The 27,922-nt window shown below is 37.0% G+C and overlaps 1 protein-coding gene across 2 annotated transcripts in view; it reads right to left on the reverse strand.

Moving 5' to 3' along the window:
- The window catches only part of LOC135212025 (bifunctional 3'-5' exonuclease/ATP-dependent helicase WRN-like), a 279,239-nt gene that overhangs the window by 10,610 nt on the left and 240,707 nt on the right, over positions 1-27,922 (reverse strand). For both annotated transcript variants that reach the window (XM_064245317.1, XM_064245319.1), the window contains exons 14-18: positions 27,760-27,916; positions 11,632-11,760; positions 11,204-11,318; positions 10,526-10,667; positions 4,255-4,385 (exon numbers count right to left, since the gene is read on the reverse strand). In XM_064245317.1, the coding sequence (XP_064101387.1) occupies positions 4,255-4,385; positions 10,526-10,667; positions 11,204-11,318; positions 11,632-11,760; positions 27,760-27,916 (674 nt within the window). The remainder of the gene's footprint in view (positions 1-4,254; positions 4,386-10,525; positions 10,668-11,203; positions 11,319-11,631; positions 11,761-27,759; positions 27,917-27,922) is intronic.

The raw sequence follows: 27,922 nt of genomic DNA on the forward strand, positions 1-27,922 counted from the left end.
TCTCTCTGCCCAGTATCAACTCTTAGAGCCTTTCTATCTCGTACTTCTTCAAGATCCTCAGGTGCTCTCTTTCATGAGAGAAAAAATGGTGGTACTTTATCAGTAAAAGGTATTAGACAGCAAATCCTTTACTTCATTAAACAAGCCAACCCTGAGTCATTCCAAAAGCACATGATATCAGGGGAGTAGCCACCTCAATTAATTATTTTCAACATATGAACTTTGAGGATCTTAGAAAGTATACTGGATGGAAATCCCCGACAGTCTTTAAACGGCATTATCTAAAGTCCTTGGAATCTTTAAAGTTTTCAGCAGTAGCAGCGGGAAACATTGTTTCCCCCTGATACTGTATAGTAGTTGTAGTATAGATCCAGGTCTCCTTTCTACCTACATCATCCAACATGCCTCACCCTATCGCCAGGCTACTCGAATATCATAGCCTTAGCCGTTGAATCATATAGTGGATTGTCCCTTATTTTTTTTTGCTAGGGACATCCACACTTGTACTGATAATGTACTTCAGTGTACCTACCCTTATTTTTGTTTATGCTAGGGTAGGACACATTGTGTTTGTATATATTTTGCCATACTTGTATTAATGATGGACTTCAGTGTACCTACCCTTATTTTTATGCTAGGGTAGGACACAATGAGTTTGTATATTTTGTAAATATGTTAAGTAAATCCCTTTGTTTGTTTATATTACATGCATCTCTGTAATTTACTTTAATTACCATTTAAGTACTTTAAGATTACTAACGTTCTATTGTTTTACTGTTTAGTATAAGTTAGTTTAAGTGCTTAGTTTGTATGCTGTAATTGATTTACTTATTATTATATCCATCATTTTACACTGCTTTTCATGTTCCTTTTTTCCCATCTTGTCTGTTTCTCTGGTACTCTTTCATAGGCCGACACGAGCTGAGCCCAGAAAAGGGATTTTGACGAAGGAAAAATCTATTTCTGGGTGATTGGCTCGTGTCGCCCTATGAAACCCCCCCTTTTTTGGTTTGTTCCCCCCCTTGCAGGACAAGATGTTTTTAGATTAAGGATGTCCGCTAGGGGCGCTGCTGTCCGTGGCGTCCTCTAGTAGTAGTAGTAGCGGCTGCATCGCCCGTTGGTATCGGCTCTCTCTTGGGGGGATTCTGATTGGAAGTTCTAATTGGTGATTGTCTCGTGTATTGTTCCACACTCGCCCATATTATCATACCGACACTTCTTTTTAAGAGTGAGCGAAGTCAGTTTTACTGACATTTTCTTAATTTTGTTTTTCTCTGGTAATTTTAGATTAATTTTACCTAGAAAGAATGATATTAAGGATCCTTTCATAGGGCGACACGAGCCAATCACCCAGAAATAGATTTTTCCTTCGTCAAAATACCTTTAAAATGCCTTATTTTTTTTAATTAATATTTTTGACGACAGCCTTAAAACCGATTCGCCGTTGAGCGATTGCGCCGTTAACCGCGGGCCGCCTGTGGTGAAACCACCCTATTTGCGGGGATGCATACCAGGCAACTGTGCCCCACCCTCCCGTGCGAATAACTAAATTCTACAAATACTTACAGCCCTTCTAAAAATGCTTACAACTGCCTATTTTGTTAATTCAAACACAAGAAAAACCCTATAAAAATGCTTATAGTATCTAAATGTATTAGTTTTATCACAAAAAGTGCATTTGGTCATGAAACTGATATGAAAATACGGTAATTAGTAAAAATTTCTCAAGGAAAAATACCGTAAATAATGAGTAAATATGGTCCATAGGGAACCCCATGAATAGGTGAGTCTGTGAATCTTAATGTAAATACGAGGGGTCCACTGTATCACAATGGTTGTAAGGCTTACAAAATAACGTCTATAATCAATTACTCTCTTGTATCCTATCTAGAAGTTAATCAAGACTAGTAAATTTCATATATAATTCTACAATACACATTCTTCAAGTTTTTATAAGTTTAACTAGCTTGAATAATAATACACCACATTCTTCTTCATGTTTCATTATTAATACACCACATTCTTCCTAATGTGTTTCATTAATTTATTCAAGGTGAATATGGTCAGCATCAGTCCACTAAATCCAAATTTATGCAGGAAGCAGAAACATCTTAAAAAAAAAAAGTTTTAATTAACAACTTTCAAAGAACTTGCAATTAAATAATATAATGTAATAAATATGATACTAGTACCAACACATCTAATAAATTCCTTCCAGGGACAAAATTTTAATATAATATACATCTTTCCTAATCTGCCTACCTCTAAACTGGTTCCTTTAACAGTTAAGAACTGATTTCAAATTTCCTGGCCCAGCATAATAAAAAAAACTCCATGGCCAGTAGAATTGAAAATGTTTGGTTGCTGCACTGCCTCTCTCACTCTTGTAAACACTCCCAAGAGATAAATGCTTGGTTTCAAACATTTACACATACAGGCAGTCCCCGGGTTACGACGGGGGTTCCGTTCTTGAGACACGTCGTAACCCGAAAATCGTCGTAAGCTGGAACATTGTCAAAATTCCTAAGAAAACCTTACTTTTAATGCTTTGGGTGCATTCAAAACTATGTAAACTGCATTCTTATTGCATTTTTCATCAAAAAACCTTTAAATATTAATTATTTTACATTTTTGGTGTCATTTCATCTGCCAGATCAGCGTTTGTAGGCGTCGTAACTCTGGATCATGCGTCTTAATCCTGGAACATGCATCGTAACCCTGGAAATAATTTCTGATGAATATAATTGACTGCCGGGTTATGACAGGGGTTCCGTTCTTGAGACACATTGTAAGCCAAAAATCATCGTAAGTCGGAACATCGTCAAAAATCCTAAGAAAACCTTACTTTTAATACTTTGGGCGCATTAAAAATAATGTAAACTGCATTCTTATAGCATTTTTCATCAAAAAACCTTCAAATATTGATTATTTTGCATTTTTGGTGTCATATTTCTTCTGCCAGATCAGCGTTGTAGGCACCTTAACCCTGGAACATGCGTCATAACCCTGGAAATAATTTCTGATGAATATAATTGAAAAGCACATTAACCTCGGAACGTCGTAAGCCGAACCCGTCGTAACCTGCATACTGCCTGTATTCTTATTTCACCACAGTTATGCCTCCACCGAATAGGCAAAATTGATTAAACTCAGAGGTCTGGATAAACTACTCCTTTATATAATAATAATTATATAGAAAGTACATCCCAGGCTGTGAAAATCATGAAATAGGTGTGCACACAAGTGTGTGGCATTTCCTAACTACAGCACAAAAGGCTATGAAGTTATTAAGATAGATTTTTTAAAGTAAAATAAACTATGGTAGGATATACCATAACTTGAATTTGGACATGAGATTAAAATAGCAATAAGAAGTAATCACAAATACTGAAAACACTTCAAGGACAAACACTAAATATTCGGGTGCAAAAACTACAAATAAAATTAGTAAAATCCTGAAGAAACATGTATCCCAACCTACTATACCCTTGCCATTATCAATTTATATATCTGATGGCATTTAAATAAGTGTGCAAGATAACACAGTAAAACTAACAAAAAATGAGGGTTACACCTCACTATGCTAGAGGGTAATTCTTAGTTTTGAATTTTGGATGACAAATAACTAAAAATATAAAGTTCAAGATCCTTTAATGAATCACAATCACTTGTACTGCCCTGAAGAAGCTGAAGGATACACAAATGATTTTCTTTGGCCAATACAGCTTCAGTTAAAGTAGACTCAACTCCTCCCAAGTTACGGTGGAGGAAACAAGTAAAACAACCTAAATACTTTCCAACAGCCAAAGCATACTTCCAGCGATATATACAATAAGGCAGCAGAAAACTAAATGAGGCATTGAAATCAGAGGTGCTCTCTTCTTACCTATCAGTGGGAAGTTGAACAGAAGATGAGACAGGGTGATAAACAAGGTACAACCCTTCTATTTTCTTTAATTTTTCTCTAGTGCTGAGTAAGCCTGTGGCTCAAAACCTATAGCTTTATGAATGCTACATACAATTCATAGAAAAAGCACAAAAATTTAAGTTGTAAAAGATGTTATGATTATGTTTTAGGAAGGAGCTCTAAACATTTTCATATAACCAGAATTTCAATGCATCTAGTATACTGATGTCAACCACATGTTACAAGAAAGGTAGTATCATGTACAACTTTGTCAATCTCAAACTAATTCTATAAAGGGGAGTAGTTTAAACCTTACCTTCTGGGTACATATTCATGATTAACCTCACCTTATCTGAATCTTCTTCAAGATCATCATTTCCTTCATCAAATGTGATATTATGCTTGAGGCAGAAGGACTTCACATGACTTACAATTGCTGGGCCAAACTTCTGGACCTTCGCTTCAACCATGCCCTCAACTGAAAATATGAAATAAGCCTTTTCATATATTCATTCTGTACTACCTTAAATAGTGTGATGTTAACCTCAAATAGTATTATCCAGTGGCGATCCCTTTACTTAGTGTTACAAATATTCATCAGATGGCTTAGTGAACTGAAATAGCAGCATGGAAAAATAAATACATCAGTTCATGAGATTTATATGAATTATATGTCATCCATCCTCATCACTAAAGCTTTTAAAGTGAGATGTTTGTTGGCCTGGAAAATAATATTGTTCAGTATGCTAATGATGCTACACTTGTGGGTGTAGTCAAGTCTCCACTTATGAGATATGAAGCAGCCCTTAGCCTCAATCAGGACATGGACCATATTAGTGAATGGTGTAGTCAGTGGGGTATGAGGCTGAACTCCAGTAAAACGAAAACACTACTGAATTAGATCTCATAGAGATTTTCCACCCCATCCTCCCCTCCAAGTCAAAGGGTCTTCACTGAATTAGTTTGATGCTTTAACCAAAAATCAATGCAGCTTGTTTTAGATCATATGTCGTTCCTTTACTAAAATATTGTTTTCCGATATGGATGTCTGCTTCCGCCAGAGGTTAAACTCTTTTAAATAAAGTTTATTTGTGGTAGTAGTGGTAGTAGGTACCTGTTTCCTAATAGTTACAGTTATGACTTGGACCATTGACAGATGGCCTCTTGTGTGTCAATTTTCCATAAATTACATTTAAATAGAGATCTTTCACATTCTCAACTGATCCCTAATCCCATTTTTCTGCTGAGAGCAACTAGATTTACTGAGCAGCAACACCAGTATTTAGTAAATGTGCCTCATTGTAAAAAGTCTCAGTTCTCAAGGTCATTCATTCGTTAAACAGTTGGACTGTGGAACAGTCTCCCTGAGGATGTCATGCAATCGGAACTTCATAAGTTCAAGTGAAGATGCAATGTATCACCACCATAACACTATTCTCCTTCCATTTTAATACATTTTAATTTATTTCTTATTTTTAGTAAGTGAGATCCCCTTTTTCTTTTGTATTTCCCTTTATCTCCTCTTACTTCTTCCTAATGAACACCCATACTCTTTTAAAGCTTGAATTGCAAGTCTAATAATATTGTTTGTATGGTGTTTTTACATTGCATGAAACCAGTGGTTATTTAGCAACGGGACCAACGGCTTTACGTGACTTCCGAACCACGTCGAGAGGGAACTTCTATCACCAGAAATTCACATCTCTCACACTTCAGTGGAATGCCCAATAATCGAACTCGCGGCCACCAAAGTGGTAGGCCAAGACCATACCGATCAGGCCATTGAGGCGCTATTAATAATAATAATAATAATGGTGTTTTCCTCTGCCCCATATATTTTCAAGCATTCTATTAGCAATGTGTGTGGTATCATGTCAAAGGCTTTCTTGTAGTCAATCCAAGACATACTATGTTGGTTTTCCTTTATGCATTACACAAACCTAATTTAAATGAACTAGACTATGTACATCATAACTACAGTGATAATAAAGTCTGAATTGCCTCATTCCCCATGTATACACCAAGTATTAATCTATTAATTTAAAGAATAAAAATTCTTTTCAGGTAAAAGATCAGACTTTTGTTAAGCATACATATTCTTCAGTACATGACAAGTGAAACATTTTTTTCCTTACGCACCTACATAACTTGCAATTCTTATCACAATTTAAATAAGCAAATATGAGAAAGTTGACAACATTACTGTCAAAAATTAACATTTAACCCTTTAACGTCGAAGGGGTATAATAAAAATCGTCTCCCGTATGCCAAAGGGGTCTCGGAGTGAGTGCCAAAGCGGAAAATTTTTTTTTTCTTTAAAAATTTAGTCACAGCACGCTTAGTTTTCAAGATTAAGAGTTCATTTTTGGCTCCTTTTTTTTGTCATTGCCTGAAGTTTAGTATGCAACCATCAACAATGAAAAAAAATATCATTATCATATATAAATAATGCGATATATGAAAGCACGAAAACAAAATTTCAAATCGCACTGTGAGCAAAACGGTTAAAGCTAACGAGTTCATTTTTTTTTTTCGTTATATTGTACACTAAATTGCGATCATTTTGGTATATAACACTGTAAAACGATAAAAGCAACACAGAGAAAATATTATCACAAAATGATGCATGAATTCATAACGCGCGGACGTAAAATTTTTTTTTTTTAAATTCACCATAAATCTAAATATTGTTCAAGAGACTTCCAATTTGTTTCAAAATGAAGATAAATGATTGAATATTACTATACTGTAAGAGTTTTAGCTTACAATTACAGTTTTCTACCATTTCGGACAAGTTAAAGTTAACCGAATGTCGAATTTTTTTTATATATTTTTTTATATATAAAAAATATTTCAAAAATGAGAAAAGCTACAACCTTCAATTATATTTTGTTGTATTCTACATGAAATTGCACACATTTTCATATATAAAACTCTATGAAACGCCTAATATGAAACGGAGCAAATATTAACCCTCTTACGCCGGAGCGGTAAATAAAAAATTGTCTCCTGTATGCCGGAGGCATTTCGGAGTGAGCGCGGAAGTGGAAAAAATATTTTTTTCAAAAAATCACAGCGCACTTAGTTTTCAAGATAAAGAGTTCATTTTTGGCTCCTTTTTTTGTCATTGCCTGAAGTTTAGTATGCAACGATCAGAAATGAAAAAAATGATCATTATCATATATAAATAATGTGATATATGATAGCGCAAAAACGAAATTTCATATATAATTGCATTCAAATCACACTGCGCAAAACGGTTAAAGGTAACAAGTTACTTATTTTTTCGTTGTAAAGTACACTAAATTGAAATCATTTTGGTATATAACACATTGTAAAACAATAAAAGCAACACAGAGAAAATATTATCACAAAATAATGCATGAATTCGTAACGCGCGGACGTAAACAAATATTTTTTTCAAAAATTCACCATAAATCTACATATTGTCCTAGAGACTTCCAATTTCTTTCAAAATGAAGACAAATGATTGAATATTACTATACTGTAAGAGTATTAGCTTACAATTGCAGTTTTCGACCATATCTGACGAGTTAAAGTTGACCGAATGTCGAATTTTTTTATATATATATTTTTTATATGCAATTATTTCGGAAATAAGAAAAGCTACAACCTTCAACTATTTTTCGTTTTATTCTACATGAAATTGTGCACATTTTCATATATAAAACTCTATGAAATGCCTAATATGAAACGGAGCACATATACCGAGAATGGGACGTACGTATTTCGGAGATTTGTGGCGGAGAATCCGCGCGCGGAGGGAAGGAAAGATTTTTTTTTAAATTCACCATAAATCTAAATATTTTGCTAGAGACTTTAAATTTGTTTCAAGATGAAGATAAATGACTGAATATTACTAGACTGTAAGAGTTTTAGCTTACAATTGCGTTTTTCGACCATTTCGGTAGAGTCAAAGTTAACCGAACGTGGTTTTTTTTCTATTTATCGTGATTTATATGCAAATATTTCAAAAATGAGAAAAGCTACAACCTTCAATTATTTTTAGTTGTATTTTACATGAAATTGCACACATTTTCATATATAAAACTTTATGCAACAGCTAATTTAAAATGGTGCAAACATTACCACAATCGCACGTATGATTTTTTCGGAAGAGTTACCGCTCGGACGTAAAGAAAATGTTATTTTTTTCATAAATTCACCATAAATCGAAACCTTGTGCTAGAGACTTCCAATTTGTTGCAAAATGAAGGTAAATGATTGAATATTACTAGAATATAAGCATTTTAGCTTACAATTGCGTTTTTCGACCATTTCGGTAGAGTCAAAGTTGACCGAAGATTGAAATTTTGGCAATTATCGTTATTTATATGAAAATATCTCAAAACTGATAAAAGCTACAACCATGGGTTGTTTTTAGTTGTATTGTGCATGAAATTGCACACATTTCCATATATAAAACTTTATATAATGGCTAATTTTAAAATGGTGCAAACATTACCACAATCGCATGTATGATTTTTCTCGGAAGAGTTACCGCGCGGACGTAAGGAAAAAGTTTTTTCATAAATTCACCATAAATCGAAATATTGTGCTAGAGACTTCCAATTAGTTGCAAAATTAAGGTAAATGATTGAATATTACTAGAATATAAGCGTTTTAGCTTACAATTGCGTTTTTTGACCATTTTGGTAGAGTCAAAGTTGACCAAAGGTTGAAATTTTGGCAATTATCGTTATTTATATGAAAATATCTCAAAACTGATAAAAGCTACAATCATGAGTATTTTATTGTTGTATTCTACATTAAAATGTGCATATTTCCATATATAATACTTCATGTAACGGCTAATTTACAATGGTACAAAAATTATGTCAGTGACGAAATAATTTCAGAGATGTGTCACAGATACTTTTTAGTGCGGCAAGAAAGAAATTCGCGCTTGCGCGCCTGCGTAACGATTGTAAACAAAACAACACCTTGATCCGTGAACTCCCAGCATCCCCCCAGGCACGTGATTCAAAAGTTTTAGGCTGGTAGGCCTATAAGTATTTTTCAGCGAATTTAAAAAAAAAAACTTTTGTAAGTCGACGTAAAATACGTCCAGTTGGCACACGGGAGACAAAAAATGTTGACGTAAAATACGTCCAGTCGGCGTAAGAGGGTTAGGAGAATGCGACGTACGCATTTCGGAGATTTGCGTCAGAGAATCCGCGCGCGGAGGGAAGGAAATTTTATTTCAAAAATTCACCATAAATCTAAATATTGTGCTAGAGACTTTGAATTTGTTTCAAAATGAAGATAAATGACTGAATATTACTAGACTATAAGAGTTTTAGCTTAGAATTGCGTTTTCCGACCATTTCGGTAGAGTCAGAGAAAAGCTACAACCTTCAATTATTTTTTGTTGTATTCTACATGAAATTGCGCACATTTTCATATATAAAACTTTATGTAACGGCTAATTTAAAATGGTGCAAACATTACAACAATAGGATGGAAAAATTTCTGATTTTTTTTTCGGAAGAGTTACCGCGCGGACGTAGGGAAAATGTTTTTTCATAAATTCACCATAAATTTAAATATTGTGCTAAAGACTTCCAATTTGTTGCAAAATGAAGTTAAATGATTGAATATTACTAGAATATAAGCGTTTAGCTTACAATTTCGTTTTTTCGACCATTTCGGTAGAGTCAAAGTTGACTGAAGGTTGAAATTTTGGCAATTATCGTTATTTATATGAAAATATCTCAAAACTGACAAAAGCTACAACCATGAGTTGTTTTAAGTTGTATTGTGCATGAAATTGCGCACATTTCCATATATAAAACTTTATGTAACGGCTAATTTAAAATGGTGCAAACATTACGACAATCGCACGAAAAAATTTTTGATTTTTTCGGAAGAGTTACCGCGCGGACGTAAGGAAAAAGTTTATTTCATAAATTCACCATAAATCGAAATATTGTGCTAGAGACTTCCAATTTGTTGCAAAATGAAGGTAAATGATTGAATATTACTAGATTATAAGAGTTTTAGCTTACAATTGCGTTTTTCGACCATTTCGGTAGAGTCAAAGTTGACCACAGGTTGAAATTTTGGCACTTATTGTTAATTATATGAAAATATTTCAAAACTGATAAAAGCTACAATCATGATTATTTTATTGTTGTATTCTACATGAAATTGCGCACATTTTCATATATAATACTTCATGTAACGGCTAATTTAAAATGGTGCAAAAATTATGTCAAAGTGACGAAATAATTTCGGAGATGTGTCACTGATACTTTTTAGTGCGATAAGAAAGAAATTCCCACTTTCGCGCCTACATAACGATTGTAAACAAAACAACGCCTTGATCCGTGAGCTCCCAGCATCCCCCAAGGCGCGTGATTCAAAAGTTTTTGCCTAGTAGGCCTATAAGTATTTTTCCGCGAATTTTTAAAAAAAACTTTTTTTATCGACGTACCATACGTCCAATCGGCACCCGACAGACAATTTATGTCGACGTTTAATACGTCCAATCGGCGTTAAAGGGTTAATAGCTTTTCAAGGTATTCTCCAACATTTTTCACATAGTACAGGACATGTAGTGTGCATTATACTCTTTTGAGATGCAATTAGACTAACCCTTTCTCAGTGCCTTAAGCGTTGTAGGTCTTTGCTCTGTCACAAGAAGAAGAACTCTGTTCGTGGCCACCAAATATGGCATGAATCCAATCTCCTCTCCAAGCTGATTACGTAATTCTAATAGTGACTTGTATAGTTCAACCTGCAATTTCAATACAAAATTTTAAAAAATTTGAAAACTTTCTTTAGATATCAATGGTAACAATCACAATTTGCATTAGAAATGGAACAAACATTTAGGGGATTAGGCAAACAATACAAGAAAACATACAATCAGAAAAATTTATAAAGCAAAAATTTAACTTAAAAGGTATATTAAAAACTTTTACCAACAGAAGCTTACAATAAAGGAATACAAAAAGTAAAAAACAAATCAACAATGATTATACCAAGTACTTGCAGACTTTTGCAAGTGGCCATTGACACAACTTATCTGTTAATCACTCACTATAATTTATTTGATTTCTGATGAGATACTTGTAGTTTTTACTTTTTTTCCAATTTAAGAGTCAAAACATTTATAAATGATAAAATCAATATTCATTCAAGTGTTAAATTATATCTGTATCCATCACACAAAAGACAGACAAAGTCAGTGACATGAGTGAAAACTAGTAGTACTTGTAAACTCTGAAAGGTTTAAATAAATTTTATGTTAGTGAATATCTGACAGTATACCTTTAATTTTTCTTCCCTTGGGTCTGTAGGCGCTTTAACTTTCTCTACTGTTTGATGGCTAGAAACACTTCTTTCCACAGGCCCCAAAACTTTCTTATCTGGCTTCAAGTAGTCACTGGAAAATTATAAATGTATCATAAAAATGGAGCACAAGTATTTGAATATTTTTTCTATTTTTACACATTCACTAATAAAATCTGACTCCTATAAAAGTTTTTGTTTTAAAAATATAATCAGCCATATAAAAACAATGCACTTGTTGAAGGAAAAGAAAATTTCAAATAGCTACCTCCATATACCCGTACTAACTTCTAATTTTAAGCATACTATTTCTATTTCTGTTATTACGCCCTCAATAAAAAAGGTAACATCATACATCAACTGCACAAAATTTCAATAATAATACCAAGGACCTAATAACACATTACCTTGGATTGAATGTTCTGCGGGCACTTGTAGGTTTAGAATCAACACTGCTGACAGTAGGTCGAACTATCTTTACAATGTACCGTAACTCCTCCATCATTGTTGCTGATGGCTTTAAACGTATCTTACAGCTGTGTAAATAATGCAAATTCAATCAATAATAATAATAAAAAAAAATTAAGAACATGCAAATTTTAAATATATCAGAGAGCATAGCTTCAAGTGCAAGATACAAAATACAGAATATTTTCTTTGAGGCAGTATTAAACATGAAAATGATTTGCACAATAAACATACAGTAGACACCCCGTATTCACGGGCAATGGGTACCAGACGTCCCCCGCCGAATAGCTAAACTCTGCAAATACTTGAAACCACTCTAAAATGCTTAGAACTGCCTATTTAAATTGTTAAAACACAAAAAAGAACTCTAAAAATGCTTATACCTTAGTATTTTAAGAGTTTTATCACAAAAAAGGGCATTTAGTCACGAAAATGATATGAAAATACAGTATATTTACAAACCTAGATGCCAGAGCTTCATGTACAGATATATAAATCCATGATCACATTAAAAGGCTAGCAAAGGGAGCAAACAAATAAGCCAGGAGCTGTGAGTCCACTGTTGGATGTGCCGGAACAGGTGCCTGGCGTGCGGGAGCAAGATCTGGTTGTGTGGGCACCCAAGGTGGGAGTATGGGAGCCAGAACTAGGCTCTCGGCAATGGGTGCCTCAAGACGAGACAGGTGCCTAGACCAATGTTTCTGGCACTTTGAATCCTTGGTATAGAACGAAGGAGAAACCCATGGGTGTGCCATCAGCTGAACAGAGCAAAAACAGTGGGATCCACACCATAGCTACAAGAGGGAAGAGGGAGCCGAGTCATTATGCTTCTTTCAATGGCTTGGATGAATCCAGGAAGCGTCTATGACCACCGTGATCAGACTCTGAATCCAAGCTAAACGACAAGTGGCGCACATCCGATGACATAACATGCCTTTCCAACGGCAGTTGGTCGAAGCCTGGGATCTAGCAACAGGATCAACAGAGGGGGCAGCAACCAGTGGGCAAACCTCATCAGCCTCCCTTAGACCTCCGGTATGTCTTTTCCCTGGTGCAGGTTAGCGGGACAGTGACCTTTGTCTAGAAGACTAATGGGACAAGAAGCCACCTCCTCCTCTAATACATCACTTCTGCACTGTACATCCAATGACATGCCTTTCCAATGGCAGTCAGTCGAAGCCTGGGATCTAGCAACAGGATTGAAAGAGGTGGAGCAGCAACCCATGGGCAAACCCCATCAGCCTCCCTTGGACCTCTGGTATGCCTGCTCCCTGGTGCAGGGGAGCAGGACAGTGACCTTTGTCTAGGAGATCGTTGGGACAGGAAGCAACTTCTTCCGCTAACACATCACTTAAGCGGCGTACATCCAATGACATGCCTTTCCAATGGCAGTCAGTTGAAGCCTGGGATCTAGCAAGAGGATTCAACAGAGAAGGCAGTAACCCATGGGCAATCCCCACCTCCTCCACTAACACACCACTTGACACTCTATCGCTGGAAACCTCAAACTTATCCAAGAGGGATGGCCCTATCTCTGACTCTGAACTTACACCTAAATCAATCTCTTTATCAAACTTAGAATTAATCTTGACACGAGACTGGTAATGGTATCAGGGTTGAAAGTAATGGGAGCTGAGCACAGGAGTAAGTGGAGGAATAGGAGGACTGATGATAGGAGAGAGATTATGTTCAGGGGTAGAGGGGCAAGCCAGAAAGGAGTCTGTCTTAGGCTTGGGAGAAGAATCTCTACTCAAGGAGGCCATACTTTTGGCACAAGAGGCCGCCTTCCTAAGACTATTCTTCTCAAGTTATTACGGTGAGACTCAAGCATCTTCACCTACTATCATCCCAATACTTGCATTCATGACAATTAACCTCCCTTGAACATTCCTTTCTCCTACGCTTAGTGCACACAATATGTGCAACACATAACAAGCTTAGTTAGTCTAGTCTTATAGCCTTCACTACAATAACAAAGACTGGAAGTGTTAGAATCTGACATAGCTAACTAAAAGAAAATAAGCTAATTTTAAAAAGCAAATCAAAACAGGCAACAGCTCGATAAAGCTGAAGTTAGTATGTCACCGACTTCAGCAAAAACTAGTTCCTCGCTGGACGAATGGTTTTCGCACTCTGCTGCCAATCCGGTGGTCCAAAGTTCGATTCCCGGCTCGGCCAACGCGGAATTTATTTCTGGTGATAGAAATTCATTTCTCGATATAGTATGGTTCGGATCCCACAATAAGCTGTAGGTCCCGTTGCTAGGTGACCAATTGGTCCCTAGCCACGTAAAAATATCTAATCCTTCGGGCCAGCCCTAGGAGAGCTGTTAATCAGCTCAGTGGTCTGGTAAAACTAAGATACATATACTTACTCAGCAAGAACAACCAACGAATCATGAATCAGAAGCACAGAGAATGACATGTTGTTGGTTGCATGGCATAAATAATAATGATGACTTATGGCTATCGTTGCTTCCCCCCGCCTGTTGCAGTGGACAGGGCCTGTCACCAAACCTTCTTGGCAACAGCCACATCACCGCAAATTTTTAATTTAGGATGCCATGCGAGCATAACCGCTAGCTAAGTAATTATTTGGTAAGTTACTTGTATAAAAATTTATTTTATTTCTACTTATGGAGGTTACCAATAAGAATTAACAAGTTCTTGACAAATCGACAGTTGTAACACAACTCTTCAGAAATATGCTACAGTTAAAGCTGTTTCTCAATTCACATTTAAGTCAGCACTTGGTGTTGTTCATGCCAGTTTTCTGCATGAAATAGTAAGCAATTGTTTACTAAAAGAAACAGTAGAGGACTGAAATACATGCCATAAGTTTACTAAGCCTGACTGAATTTACAAAATAGAATAGAATATAGAATTTAGGACTAAGGCCAGGCACTCGGAACTATGAGGCTATTCAGCACTGAAAGGGAAATTAAGAGTAGAAAGATTTGAAAGGTGTAACAGGAGGAAAACCTCACAGGTGCACTATGAAACAGTTGACAGGAGAGGGTGGAAAGAAAGTTATAAGCATAAGAATGTAATGTAGGTACAGTAAAAGGAATTAAATGGGTTGCAGCTAGGGATAGAATGGAATGGAATATGAAATTTAGGGTTGGAGCCAAGCACTAGAATCCGAGGGATTATTCAGCGCAGTTCCAGGTAGGGGCCAAAGGGATGCTGCAAGTAAGAGATGCCTACAGTGCACTGCATGAGGTGCACTGATAGTGACTGAATTCACAATTTACATTCACCCTATCAAATACTTGCTCCTAGGCCTATTATTGAGTCAAAAGTTAACCTAGATGTAATACAGTGGGGCATCGCTTAATCGCGGATCAGTAATCACGGAATCAGTCATTCACAGGTTTTTTCTTGGACCGCTTCTCATGCTATATCGCTGGTATGAATCACAGCATTGCGGGACAAACTTGTTGCATATGTGATGTTTATCAGTAGCCGCGGTCCGATAATATTCAACATACATGAAACAACTCACATTATGTAATAAAGGTAATAAAACTATTCTCACCTCATATATTATTGGCATATCTTCATAATAAATAGCCTATTCAAGGTATATGTATAACGTTCATTGGTAGGCTAAACCTAGTTGCAGTGCGATAATCACCAACATACATGAACAGACTCACATTATGATATTAACTGACAATAAAGGTAATAAAACCATTCTCACGTTATATATTATAGGCATATCTCTGAATTAAGTTCCACTCAGGAACTAAAAACAGTGATGATATTGGTAAACGACATCAGTTGATTATTTTAAGAATGTAAACAAAACCAGAATGCAAATGGTAGATCGCGTTGATTATTTTAAGAATGTAAACAAAACCAGAATGCAAATGGTAGATCGCTATGTTCATATCATAATACTATAATATGGTAATAATACATGCAATATGATTAGACACAGTAAAACGATAGTTTTATTAAAATGATCATTATTCTCAATGCACAACTTTTATTCAACTTTTGCTAATGGATATCTGTCAATGTTACAACCAAATAAGGCAACAGTCTCTCTCTCTCGCTCTCTCTACAGAGAAACAGCTGATTGCTGACGTCATCTGCCATAACTATCTAGCATTTATCGAGCTGTGTTTAAGTTGTCACTGCCGATATTCAATGATGGCTTCCAAAGGTTGAAATAAAATACATTTTTACTCATTCTTCATGTAATGGAGATCTGAAGAAAGAATCTCTCTCTCGACGACGAAGTGTAAACGAAAAATTCTCTCTCTCTCTCTCTCTCTCTCTCTCTCTCTCTCTCTCTCTCTCTCTCTCTCTCTCTCTCTCTCTCGATACATAAGTAGAACCATTTTTTACCTTCTATATTATCGTCATATCTTCATAATAAAAAGGCTATTCGTGTAATAATTTCATATAAGTGAAATCAACTTTTATCTATACGAAGCCAGCCAGCTGACAAAATGTACAAACGTATATGAAAATCAAATTATGATAGCGTTCACAGCAAGATTATCTTTCAAAATTGTAATAATACTCATGGTAGTAATAATGTTTGGGAATATACGTAACATTCATTTTCAATACACAATATCATTGTTATTCTGGTAGTAAATAATAGTTTAGAATGATCATATGTACTCTGCATTGTCAGGGGTTTGTGGCAAAATGAAACAAACAAAATAGATTTCCTTTTCGGCTAAGTGCAAAATAGTTTTCCTTTTCGGCTAAGTGTTTAGAAAAACATGAATAGAATCGGCTTTGCGACTTCATTTATTTTGATATTTTTAATGATACAATAACTATCATTTGTACTACTAACACGGATCTGTTGAGTCCAGTGTTACCAATTTTGCATTTTTAACCCCTTCCCACCCAGATGACGCAACCGCTTGCGAGTAGGCTATACCAGATAAACCCAAAATCAAATATCACAATCAGAGTATGCTTCTCCTCATTATTTATGTTTCTTTATTGATTATAATGTATATATGAAAGTGTATGTATGTGTGTATATATCTATGTATGAATTTTTATATATATGTATGTGTACATGTAGGTACTCGGAAACTGTCTCTATGTATATATAGCTATATCCGTGATTTATCAATTTTATTTTTTATTACTTACTTTATTTATGTATATGTATTCCTGGGTTTATATATATGTTCCTACACACACACACACACACACACACACACACACACACATATATATATATATATATATATAATATATATATATTATATATATATATTATATTATATATATATATATATAGATATAGATATATATATATATATATATATATATATATAATATATATATATATATCTAATATTATATTATATATATATATATATATGATATATATATTATAAATATAATATATATATAATATATAATTATATATATAATATAGTATATATATATATATTTAGTACTAAATATATATATATATATAATAATATTATATAATATTATATATATATATATATCATATTATAAGTTATATATATATGTATATGTATATATATATTATATATATATATATAATATATATATTATATATATATATATATTATATATAATATATATATATATATATATATATAATCCTGAGACAAATAAATATCCACCCTGTGACTGGGATCGCTGAGGGAAGGAACAGGATCTGGCCGAGAATCATCAAAGATGTTGGACAACAACCGCCAACCTTCTTCTGTGACAGGCTCAATATCGTCAAATAATTCGCAATCACTTACTGATTGCACACTATCTGATGTCTCATTTTCATCATCAGATTCCCCTGGTACATATATTTCATCTGAGGAATCTCCAGAGTCACCCATGACTAAAAAATATGAGCAGAAATTGATAAAGAAGCAATCAGAACGATAATCAAAAGAATTCTACAGTTGCACTATTGTCTATATGCAAGTCGACATGTCTGCCTGAGTGATAAATAACGGGAAAAGACAGGAAAGATTGAAATACTGAGCTCCCATTGGTGAAATATGGTGACGTCTCAATTCCGTCACTGAAACGTCACGAGATGCCTTACTCCTTCGCTCTGATTGGCTAGTGGGCGGAGCTTATGTTTGATAAGGAATGAGAGAGCATATCCCAGCAACGAGAAGTCTTCAAATACACAATCCCAACACACCAGCTCTCGGTACAAAAGAGAGAGTGGAAGGACGTATTACGCTACGTCCTGGGATTACTTGCTGGCTGTCAAGTGACGTAGTACGGTACGTCCTGGGTAGGAAGGGGTTAATGCTAGCTTTCATTTTCTTGAGGTAATTAGCAAGAAAATTTTCAATCCAGCATCTGGCAGGAAAACTTGCATTTGTTTTCAAATACATCTAGCATACATATTTTGACATTAAAACTTTGTAGTGTTAAGTTTAATATTTCTTTTATTCTACTATGTTTGATATATCATGTAAGAAAAAGAACAAAATCCTGCAAAACCATTTTCAGGAATTGAACAGAATAGGTTTCGAAATTATTAGGAATCATGTAACGTAATGTACAAGTACACTGTGTATGATAGAAACATGTTTGAATCGAAAAAAAGAGAGCAATCGGTTGAAATTGGCTGGGTGGCATTGTTGTGTATGATGTGAATTTTTAGCACTTTATGGAGCAAAATCTAGCAAGAAATTGCCATTCCCATTTGGCAACACTGCCTTAACCACATTTTGTTTATGTTGTCATTGAAGTCGTGTTCGCCGCATTCTTTAAATTGTACCCATACAAACGAATTAAATATGTGCCATCCAAAAGCCCCGATTCTTTTACTCTTATGAGAAAGAAGCCTAAACATCAGATGAAGGTTATTACGTGTAATATATTAACATGTATTGTGAAGAAAAGAGGCCCACATGAGCATGCATATGTAGGCTTCTATCTGTAATCCATAGGCTAGTAGGCTACATATGTGCAGTAGGATACTACATATATTTTTAGGCTAACGTTGTAAAATAACTTTCAAACTATCTTGAATTTAGTTTAAGGTGATAGTTGAAGACATATTTGGTGTTTGAACTAAAGTAGGCAGTTATAAACATTAGAATAGTGGTCTTGGGTGGGTTAACTATTAAAGTAGGCAGCTTTTGGCAATTTTTGAGGGAGTACCAGGATAACACGGGTATTTACTTATCACGGGGGTTCTGGGCCCTATCAACCGTGATTAACGAGGCCCTACTGTAGTCATTAAGAATGGAATCTACTGAAACTGATACAGACATACCATTGCCTGGTGTAATCTAATGGAGATACAGCTTGCATAATACTCAAGATATGCAATGAGATCAGGCAATGGTGAACAAATTTTTTAGGTTGCATGATACAGAATACAGGCAGCCCCTGGTTCCCGGCAGGGTTCCATTCAAAAGTCAATGTAAAAACTCTTTAATGAAAATGTGGAATTTCATTTGCCTAACCCTTTACTATGGTCTGCATGGTAGTTCTACAAATTTTTAATTTCAGATTCAATGAACTTACAGGTAAACCTCGAGAGAGAGAGAGAGAGAGAGAGAGAGAAGAGAGAGAGAGAGAGAGCGAGAGAGAGAGAGAGAGGAGAGAGAGAGAGGAGAGAGAGAGAAACCGTTTTCAGAATGCTAATGTTTCCTCTATCTCTTTATTTATCATATCTTCTAGTTAAATAAGTTAACAAACAAGAGAGAATGATATAAGTATCATTGGTAATGTTATAATCGTTGCTTAAATGCTACAGCCATAAGCAGCTGAATGAAAATGGTTGTTTTGCTACAAACATCTAAACAGAATTGCATAACAACATTTTGCTTGTATTTCAGCCATCGTATGATAGTAAATAATTACCATAGTTATGTTGCAAATATGTTATTGTAATGATACAATTAAGTTTGTTCATACTTACCTGGCAGATATATATATAGCTGTATTTTCCGAATCCGACAGAAATTTAAACACTTACGACACACGCAGTGGGAGTCAGGTGGTTAGTACCCATTCCCGCCGCTGGGAGGCGGGTATCAGGAATCATTCCCATTTTCTATTCATAATTTTTATTTCCACTGTCTCCTGAGGGGAGGTGGGGTACTTGATTGATATATATCTGCCAGGTAAGTATGAACAAACTTAATTGTATCATTACAATAACATTTTGTTCATGAAACTTACCTGTCAGATATATATATAGCTGAATCCCACCTTTGGTGGTGGGAGTAGACAGAATAGAAGATTTTAGGAAACATATATATGCAGATAATTGATATCTTGGTTCCTTACCTGTTAGCATAGCTGATTTCGTGGTTACTGCCGTGTAAGTCTGCTTGTGCTACTAGAGTTGCCAGCGAGGTAGAGACCTATATAAGCTGGGTGCACTCCAGATGATCTGTCAACAGGGGCGAGACCACGACGTGACTAGACCATATTGACGTACCATGATGGCTAAGAAGTAAAATAATATATATATAAAAAATATATATCACCACCTGACCCACCTAGCCAAAGTTAAGGTGTGTTAACTAAGGCTTAAGAGTTAAGAAGTCACCGTTGTCGGCGACTCAACTACTAAATTAAGAGCTCTTCCTAACCATTTTCTACAGGATAGGATGAGTGGTACTTCTTGCCCCCAAGATTGTGTCGCAGACACGTATGGCCCTAGCGAGCAGCAGATCTCATATGCCATCTTCACATCTCGCAGGGAGTGTGAATTGAACACAGAGTTGCTTCTCTAAAACATGGTACTCAGGATGTTGCTGAGTGCCATGCTCTATGAAATGCTTCCGAGGCCGCGCCCTCACCTCGTGAGCATTCAAATCAAAAGATTTCAAATCTTTGTGCAAACACAAAGAAGGAGTTTTTTTTTTTTTTTTTTTTTTTTTTTTTTTTTTTTTTTTTTTTTTTTTTTTTTTTTTTTTTTTTTTTTGTTTTTTTTTTTTTTTTTTTTTTTTTTTTTTTTTTTTTTTGAAAGACCTCCTTAACAATAAAGCCAGGGTGTTCTTCGATATGGGCAAGTCTGGTCTTTTCGGAACACTGCAGATTGTCCGTACGACTTCGACTTTCTTGAGTTTTATGTAGATAAAAACTTGAGAGACCTGACAGGGCACAGGACTCTCTCTGGCTCCTGCCCACTAACTTGTGCCATCCTGCTTCCAAGCTCCTGGCCCAAGGACAAAACGGGTTTCCATTCTTAGGCCATAACGAAAAGCTTAGAGAGCACACCGCCTTGTGTTCTCTAAAGCCAAAACTTGTGACGATGGCTTAAAATCTCACTAACCCTCTTTGTTGTATCTAGGGTGGTTAGAAAAATGCCTTCCTGATCACATGCAAGAAGTTAACAGGTAGGAGATGTTCGAATGCTTTGACATCAAGAACTTCAGACTATGTCTAAGTTCCATATTGAAAGCTTCGATCTGGACATGCACAGTCAGTCCGTCGTACTAACGTCAGGTGACCGACCAGTTGACCAGTCAGACGAATCAAGGACAGCAAGGCTGTACCCTGAAGACCATAAGGCACTATCTTCGCTGAAGGATGAGTGTTTGGACTGCCTGGGCGATTCAAGCTAAGCAAACCTTGGGGGGGTGGTATCAACGCAACCCAACGTCGTTAGCGAATCAACTCCTGAGCCACTCCTGACTCGAGCTTCTGGTGCCAGGAGAAAGGAGCGAGGAGCAAAAAGGCGATTCAGTCCCGAAGGACGAATGCCTGACAGTCCAACCTGGTCTCATGTTAAACGATCATCGGGGGTGTATAAACGCAACCGACTTCGTCAACAAGAACTCAGGGCTACTATATGTCTCCTGATCTCGCACGAGTGTCTGGACTCCGAGAAAACAGGTGAGACAAAAAGTAGATGGTGAGCGAGAGTTTCGAGATTTCACAGAACTCAAAGATCGTGAAGGGCTTTGTTTGTTGTTTGACAGAAGCAAATCTCTGAGCCCAACAAAGGCCGAGCTCAACAACATATTTGGCGTATTCCTTTAATAGTTGTGACTGCCAGCTTATCCCATTCTTCAAACGGAAAGGGAAGACTGCAATCTTATGCTGTCAACATCTCGATAGTCTGAACGTAGTCAGACTCAGAGCGGAGAGGTTATAGGTACCTTTCGTGTTAAAGGAGACCGACTCTCTCGGGAAAAGGTCCTTTGGAAGGACGTGACCTCCTGTGAATCTAGGGTCTTGAAGGCCAACATGGGGCGATTAGCGTCATTGTCGCTCCCTGTGAGATATAAATCATCTTATTACATTTCCTAAGTGATTGAAAAAGGGGAAAAGAGACTAAACATCCATCCCCGTTCAATATCATAGGATGGCGTTTAATGTTACCGCTCCCGGATCGAGGAAAAAGGGAGCAGAGAAGAAGAAGCCTCTTCGTCCTCAACCTAGCGAAGAGATGAATGAAAGGACGTCCCTAAAGTCTCCACAACTCTCAACATACTTCTAAAGAAAGATTCCACTCGAAAGTCAGTAGTTGCTGCCTTCGATCGAGACGATTCGAACGGACTTTTGCAATCCTGTAACGAACCTCTAGAGGATCGTTCCATTCTACGCCTGTTGTTATAATAGGCTCTTTCTCGTAAACCCGAACCGGGACCGAGAGAAGTACTTCCTAAGATATGAGAGAGCTGTGGAAGATCAGAGTTGATATGGACCATGGTTCCAAAAACTCGTTTCGAGGACTGGAGGGACGACTGAATTGTTGCTTCCACTTCTTTCAGATTATGATCCAGGACATCTGAAACCCTCTCCAGATGTCCGGCACCTTCTTTCTATCACCTCAAGAGATACTTAACGCACCGAGAGATGTTCAGAATCATTCCTAGATCTTTAATAAAATTTCAGTTTCCCGGTAGGAAAAAAACTGTAGAGGTCTGAATTGCAGTCTATTCAGGGAAACAAAACTTCTTTAGGAAGGAAATGGTCCCCAGCAAGCTCATCCATTCCCTCACACAGTATGTTTACTTCCCTAATAAGGCTGCGCTTTGCCTAAGCAAGAGAGCATATAATAGTGCAATGTTGTGGTAGACTCGTAGTCCTATACCGTGCGGTAACGAGCACCGAAAGGAGTAAGATATCTCTGTAGAACATATTAAGGCCAAACGAATGCAATGTTTATTCATTCATGTAAGAAATCCCCTCAATCTTAGGCTAAAGTCCGTGATTGTAGGCAGAGATACAGTTCGTCAGTCAATCCCGCAGGAGAGAGAGAGACGTAACTGCCAGCACAGAGATACGGTTAGTCAGTCAATCCCGCAGGAGAGAGAGACTTAACCTACAGCCCATGACAGCGAACGAGTTGGTACTGGCTCGTTTGGACTGGAGGAGAGGAGTCAGAGGACAGTGACAGCAGCAGCTTACGATCGTCCGTCATCGTCGTCTCTTAATTTTATGCCTGGGTTGCCAGCTACCTATTCTATGAAGAAAAAGGTCCGTTATTTTTAGCATAAAGAGACTCTCAAGCTGGTATATTTAAGCGAAACAGAAAACGCTAAATATACAGATGCGTTTGTGTCGTCAGAACACTACCATACAACGGTAAAAGATAAATCGGAAACTCCTGGAAGGCTGCAGGAGTAACGATTAAATGTCCTTAAAATGGACCATAGACCTCTCGGTTGCCATCCGAAGAGGTAACTACAGCAAGCGTATATGACTTGAACCAACCAGAAATAAAATAACGCAAGGCAAAATATGAAATTAAATCACAATAAAGTTTGTTCATACTTACCTGGCAGACATATATATAGCTGAATTCGGAAATACAGCTACATACATATCTGACAGGCAAGTTTCATGAAGAAAACTTAGGAGAATCGAAGCAGTCAGCTCAAGCTTCTTATGTTATTGGACATAAGCGTTCATTGACGTAGTCTACAAGTCTATTTCTTGTACGAGTCTGCGAATGACGAATGAGAGCTCTTCCGAATCTTGTCAATAAGAGCTTATTCGCTTACGCAATATCAAGTTAATGAGATGTTTGTCAATGAGAACTAACCCATTTACGGGACAAAGAGATATTTTGTCAATGAGGGGATACCCACTTACTTGACAAAACGATAGTATATTGTCAATGGGGAAAGTCACTGAATTGACAAAACGTATTCCAGGAAGTCGAGCATTTTATTTTCCGATTCCTGTCTCAAACGAGGAAGGGGCAAGAATCCTGTTAAGAGACTGGGCTTACGTCAGGTAGAACGACGATGTTCAATTCGGCAGCGTAGTCCCAGACTAGGAACTAACAAAATCTATCAATCTTGAAAAGCCCTTTCAGATGGGCTATAAAAAGCTGGCAAAATTATCCTGGGAAGAGGAAGAAACTCTCCAACCAGCTTCCTCTCCCGTATCACAACTAATGCCTGCTAAAGCTTAAAATTTATTGGCAGTATGGCAAAGGCAGTCCTGTCTTGCGCTTTCTGAAGAGCGTACTTTTGATGAGTGCCTTTGCAAGAATCCTACTGAACGTTATCGCCGAAAAAGAGTCCTGACGTGCAGGACATCGAGCCTTTATAACCCGTAACTGCCTTATCGCAAAGTCTTGACTGCGGTAGTGGCAACTTAAATTTATTGGCAGAATGGCAAAGCTTGCGGTAGAGCAAACGAGAACTTCCCTTGAGCTTTCCTTAACTCCATCCACCTATGCGAAAAGCAATATTAATTGACAGAGACCTCTTGAACTCACGAAACCCGATGTCTTGCTGGGTTTCGAAGAAGAAGTTGTCTGTTCACTTTAAGCTTACTCCGAAGCACTGCCTACTTCACATTCTTTGCAGGTGAGGTAGAAGGTATCATCGAAGGTAGAGGTAAAAATTCTTAAGCCCAAATCTGAAACAAGAGCTTGAAGAGTTCAACAGAAACGTTCAGCCAGGCGACACACCTGGCGTGCGCTGGTGCCCACGCTCGGCGTCCACTGGAGCGCGCTCGGCGTCCATTGGAGCGCGCTCGGCGTCCACTGGCTGCGCACGCTCGGCGTCCACTGGCGCAGCGCTTGGCGTGCACCCGCGCGCCCCTGGCTTGGGCGTCCGCTCTCAAAAGCTTACTGCTACTATGACTTCTTTTACGTATTTCTCGGTGGAAAGACGGACACGAGTTCAGGCGACGTTCGCCCTCTTACTTCTCACTGAAACGCATAACGAGAGAGAGAGAGAGGACGTGAAGCGTCCTCTTCTATAAAGCTTCTATTTAGAGGGCGCGAGTCCATCCGAAAGCTCCAACCCCTGCGCGGGGAGGACGCTTCAGAGGACGAGAAGCAATCCTTCAGGATTCGTGCACGTGCACGCACTTAGGCAGTCTGGGGATTTTTCATCAAAAACTGCCGAAGGCACGCCAGATCGGTGGGGGTTCCTCGTAACCCTCCTTCGGCTTTCGACATGCTCTCTCCCTCGTTCTGGAAGTCAAGCAGAGGTCCCGGCCTAGAGGCGAAACGAGGCCGATCTGACGCACCCTCCACTACACAAGGGGTATCACTGCACTTCTGCACTTCACTTTTACTCTCTAAAGCAAGCACTTTCGATTCTAAGTTACGAATCGAAGGAGTATCAGAGAAAGGGCAATTTCTCTACAGACACTGCTTAGGGCCGAAGGCAACACTGCAGGGTTAGGAGTAACAATTACAGAAGTAGCACTTCACAGCAATGAAGGAGAGCGAGCACCTCTCGTAGACATATACATAGCCCGTAGGCCCCATACTACAGGGTTATGCAAAATAAAGTCTACAGGAAGGTTAGCAGGTTCACTACCCTGACTTTTGTTACTGATTAATTGCGTACATACGAATCATACGTCTCCTTACGGAATTAGACATGTTTACTGATTAATTGCGTACATACGAATCATACGTCTTCCTTACGGAATAGACAAAGTCTCACACTCCTTACATGACAAATCTCAACAAAGAAGCAAGACCCATACCCCTCGTACATCCAAGTGCGAATCTACCGAAGCTTTCGGTAGCCACCCCCTATCTTTGCAGACAACCCCGTCTGAAACTAGCCTAACTAGATTCAGTATTATTTATGCAAAAATGAATCAAATTCAAATCATTTAAGATAGCGTATGCCTAGCCACAAATCCAAGTGAATAAATCAAAAGACAATTAGGATACTTAGCGGCAATGAAGTTTCCAAAATACCTAAGACGGAGGTACTGAAAACATGTGTTTTCAGCACCGGCGACAGAAAAATTATGAATAGAAAATGGGAATGATTCCTGATACCCGCCTCCCAGCGGCGGGATGGGTACTAACCACCTGACTCCCACTGCGTGTAGTTTCGTAAGTGTTTAAATTTCTGTCGGATTCGGAAAAATACAGCTATATATATATCTGACAGGTAAGTTTCATGAACAAAGATGTTAATTAAGTAGAATAGGACTGATATATTCTTAAATTATACATTTACTCAGTATGGAGAAAATATCAGCAAGTAAATATAGCACTGCTAAATTTAAGCTGCAGTTGTAGCTGAAGCTGAAGAAACAATGTTCACACTGCTAATGACTATAAATTATCGTGCATCAGCAACATGGATGAAACTTGAACATAAATAATAGTGGAGAAAGAATATTTTAATAAAAAATACTGTCCATGAAAGAACACATTTTACTGTTGTTTTCACACTGATAAAAGATAAATACATAAAGCTCGTATTATGATGAAATAGGGCAAAAATATCAAAAGGAATCTGTTAATTTTTTTACACAAAAAAATCCTCCTGGTGCCAACTACTAATAAAAAAAAATAATCTAGTTTACGACAAGACATATTTGAGTCATATTTCGACTATAAAACACTTCATATAAAAAAATAACTTTGTGCCACATAAAAACTTTCTAGAGATTAATTTACACCAAATAGAATAAAGAAAATCAATCTGAATTGAGTTAAATACAACAAAGTAAGCTTACCTCCCACCTCAGCTGATTTTTCCAAAACAAAACACTAATGACTTTGTTTGTATTTTATAATACAATTGTTTGTATTTTAAATACAACTGTAATACGAGACTACTGTATTCCTAACTTTATAAAAGAGCTAAGGAAAAGATGCACATTGCTTATATGTATTATGATTCTCAGTACTTAGACTCAGCCACCGATAACCAGATAACGCCATCTATTAAAAAAATGAAAATCTAATTCACAACAAGACATAATTAAGTCATATTTCAACTTTAAAACACTTTATATAACAAAAATAACCTTGTTCCACATAAATAGAGCTTTTACAGATTAATTTAGGTTAAAAAGAAGCAAGAAAATCGCTCTGAATCGAGTTAAATATGGCAAAATAAACTTACCTCTGCCCTCAGCTGATTTTTCCAAACCAAAACATTGATCACTTTATTTGTATTTTACAACACAATAGTAATATGAGACTACATACAGTAATATTGGATACAGGGAAGTAAATCATAGCTTTTTGCAAGAGCCAATGAAAAGATGGATGTTTGTTATGTTTGTATTTTATGAGGGTGTCTCAGTGCTTAGGCTAAGCCACTGATAACCAGACAAAGGTGCTCTAAACCCTATGGAGGGTAAAACCCAGTTAGGAATATACGTATTGAACAAGCGCCACAAAACCAAAATGCTGGTAACAGATCCCAGCGGTAACTGGGGGCTGCCTACATAAGTATACAGTGTTGTATATTTTTTTAGCTTTACATTACTTGCAAACTTTATTTATCCCACTCAGTGTGAGTATTCTATAATATTACTCAAGCAGTATTGTTTTGTCTGAGTATAGGGTGCTGGCCCAGGTCCAACTGGGGAGCAAGCGTCAGTTTGGAAATTTGAAAAAATCCCAAACCAAAACACAGTTGACCGCAAGAGTTTTGGATATGGGATTGTGAACCTGTACTTAATTTTGCAACCTATGCTCCACACATTATACACTCTACAGCATTATAATAGTTCACGTTCATTTCTTGTACTTCTGTATTCAAAATAGTTATATATTTAACTTCAGATATATTCACAATACCAAGCATAACTTCTAACAAAACTATACCATTAGCAAAATCGCATAAATAAAAAAGTAAAAGTATTGTATCTATATCTGCTATGAACTAAGGTACTTACTTTGGATTCAATAATGCATGCTGCCCTTCTCTAGTTAGTGCAATGGCTTCATAAGCATAACTTGGGGTCCATCCGCGACCTCCGCCTCGGAAACCTCTGCCACTGGGGCCACCTACCATCTTTTCTAAAAGGTAACCAGCTGATACTAACATTTTTCCTAGAA

The sequence above is a fragment of the Macrobrachium nipponense genome, chromosome 40 (genome assembly GCF_015104395.2).
Source record: "Macrobrachium nipponense isolate FS-2020 chromosome 40, ASM1510439v2, whole genome shotgun sequence".
Classification (NCBI taxonomy): Eukaryota; Metazoa; Arthropoda; class Malacostraca; order Decapoda; family Palaemonidae; genus Macrobrachium; species Macrobrachium nipponense.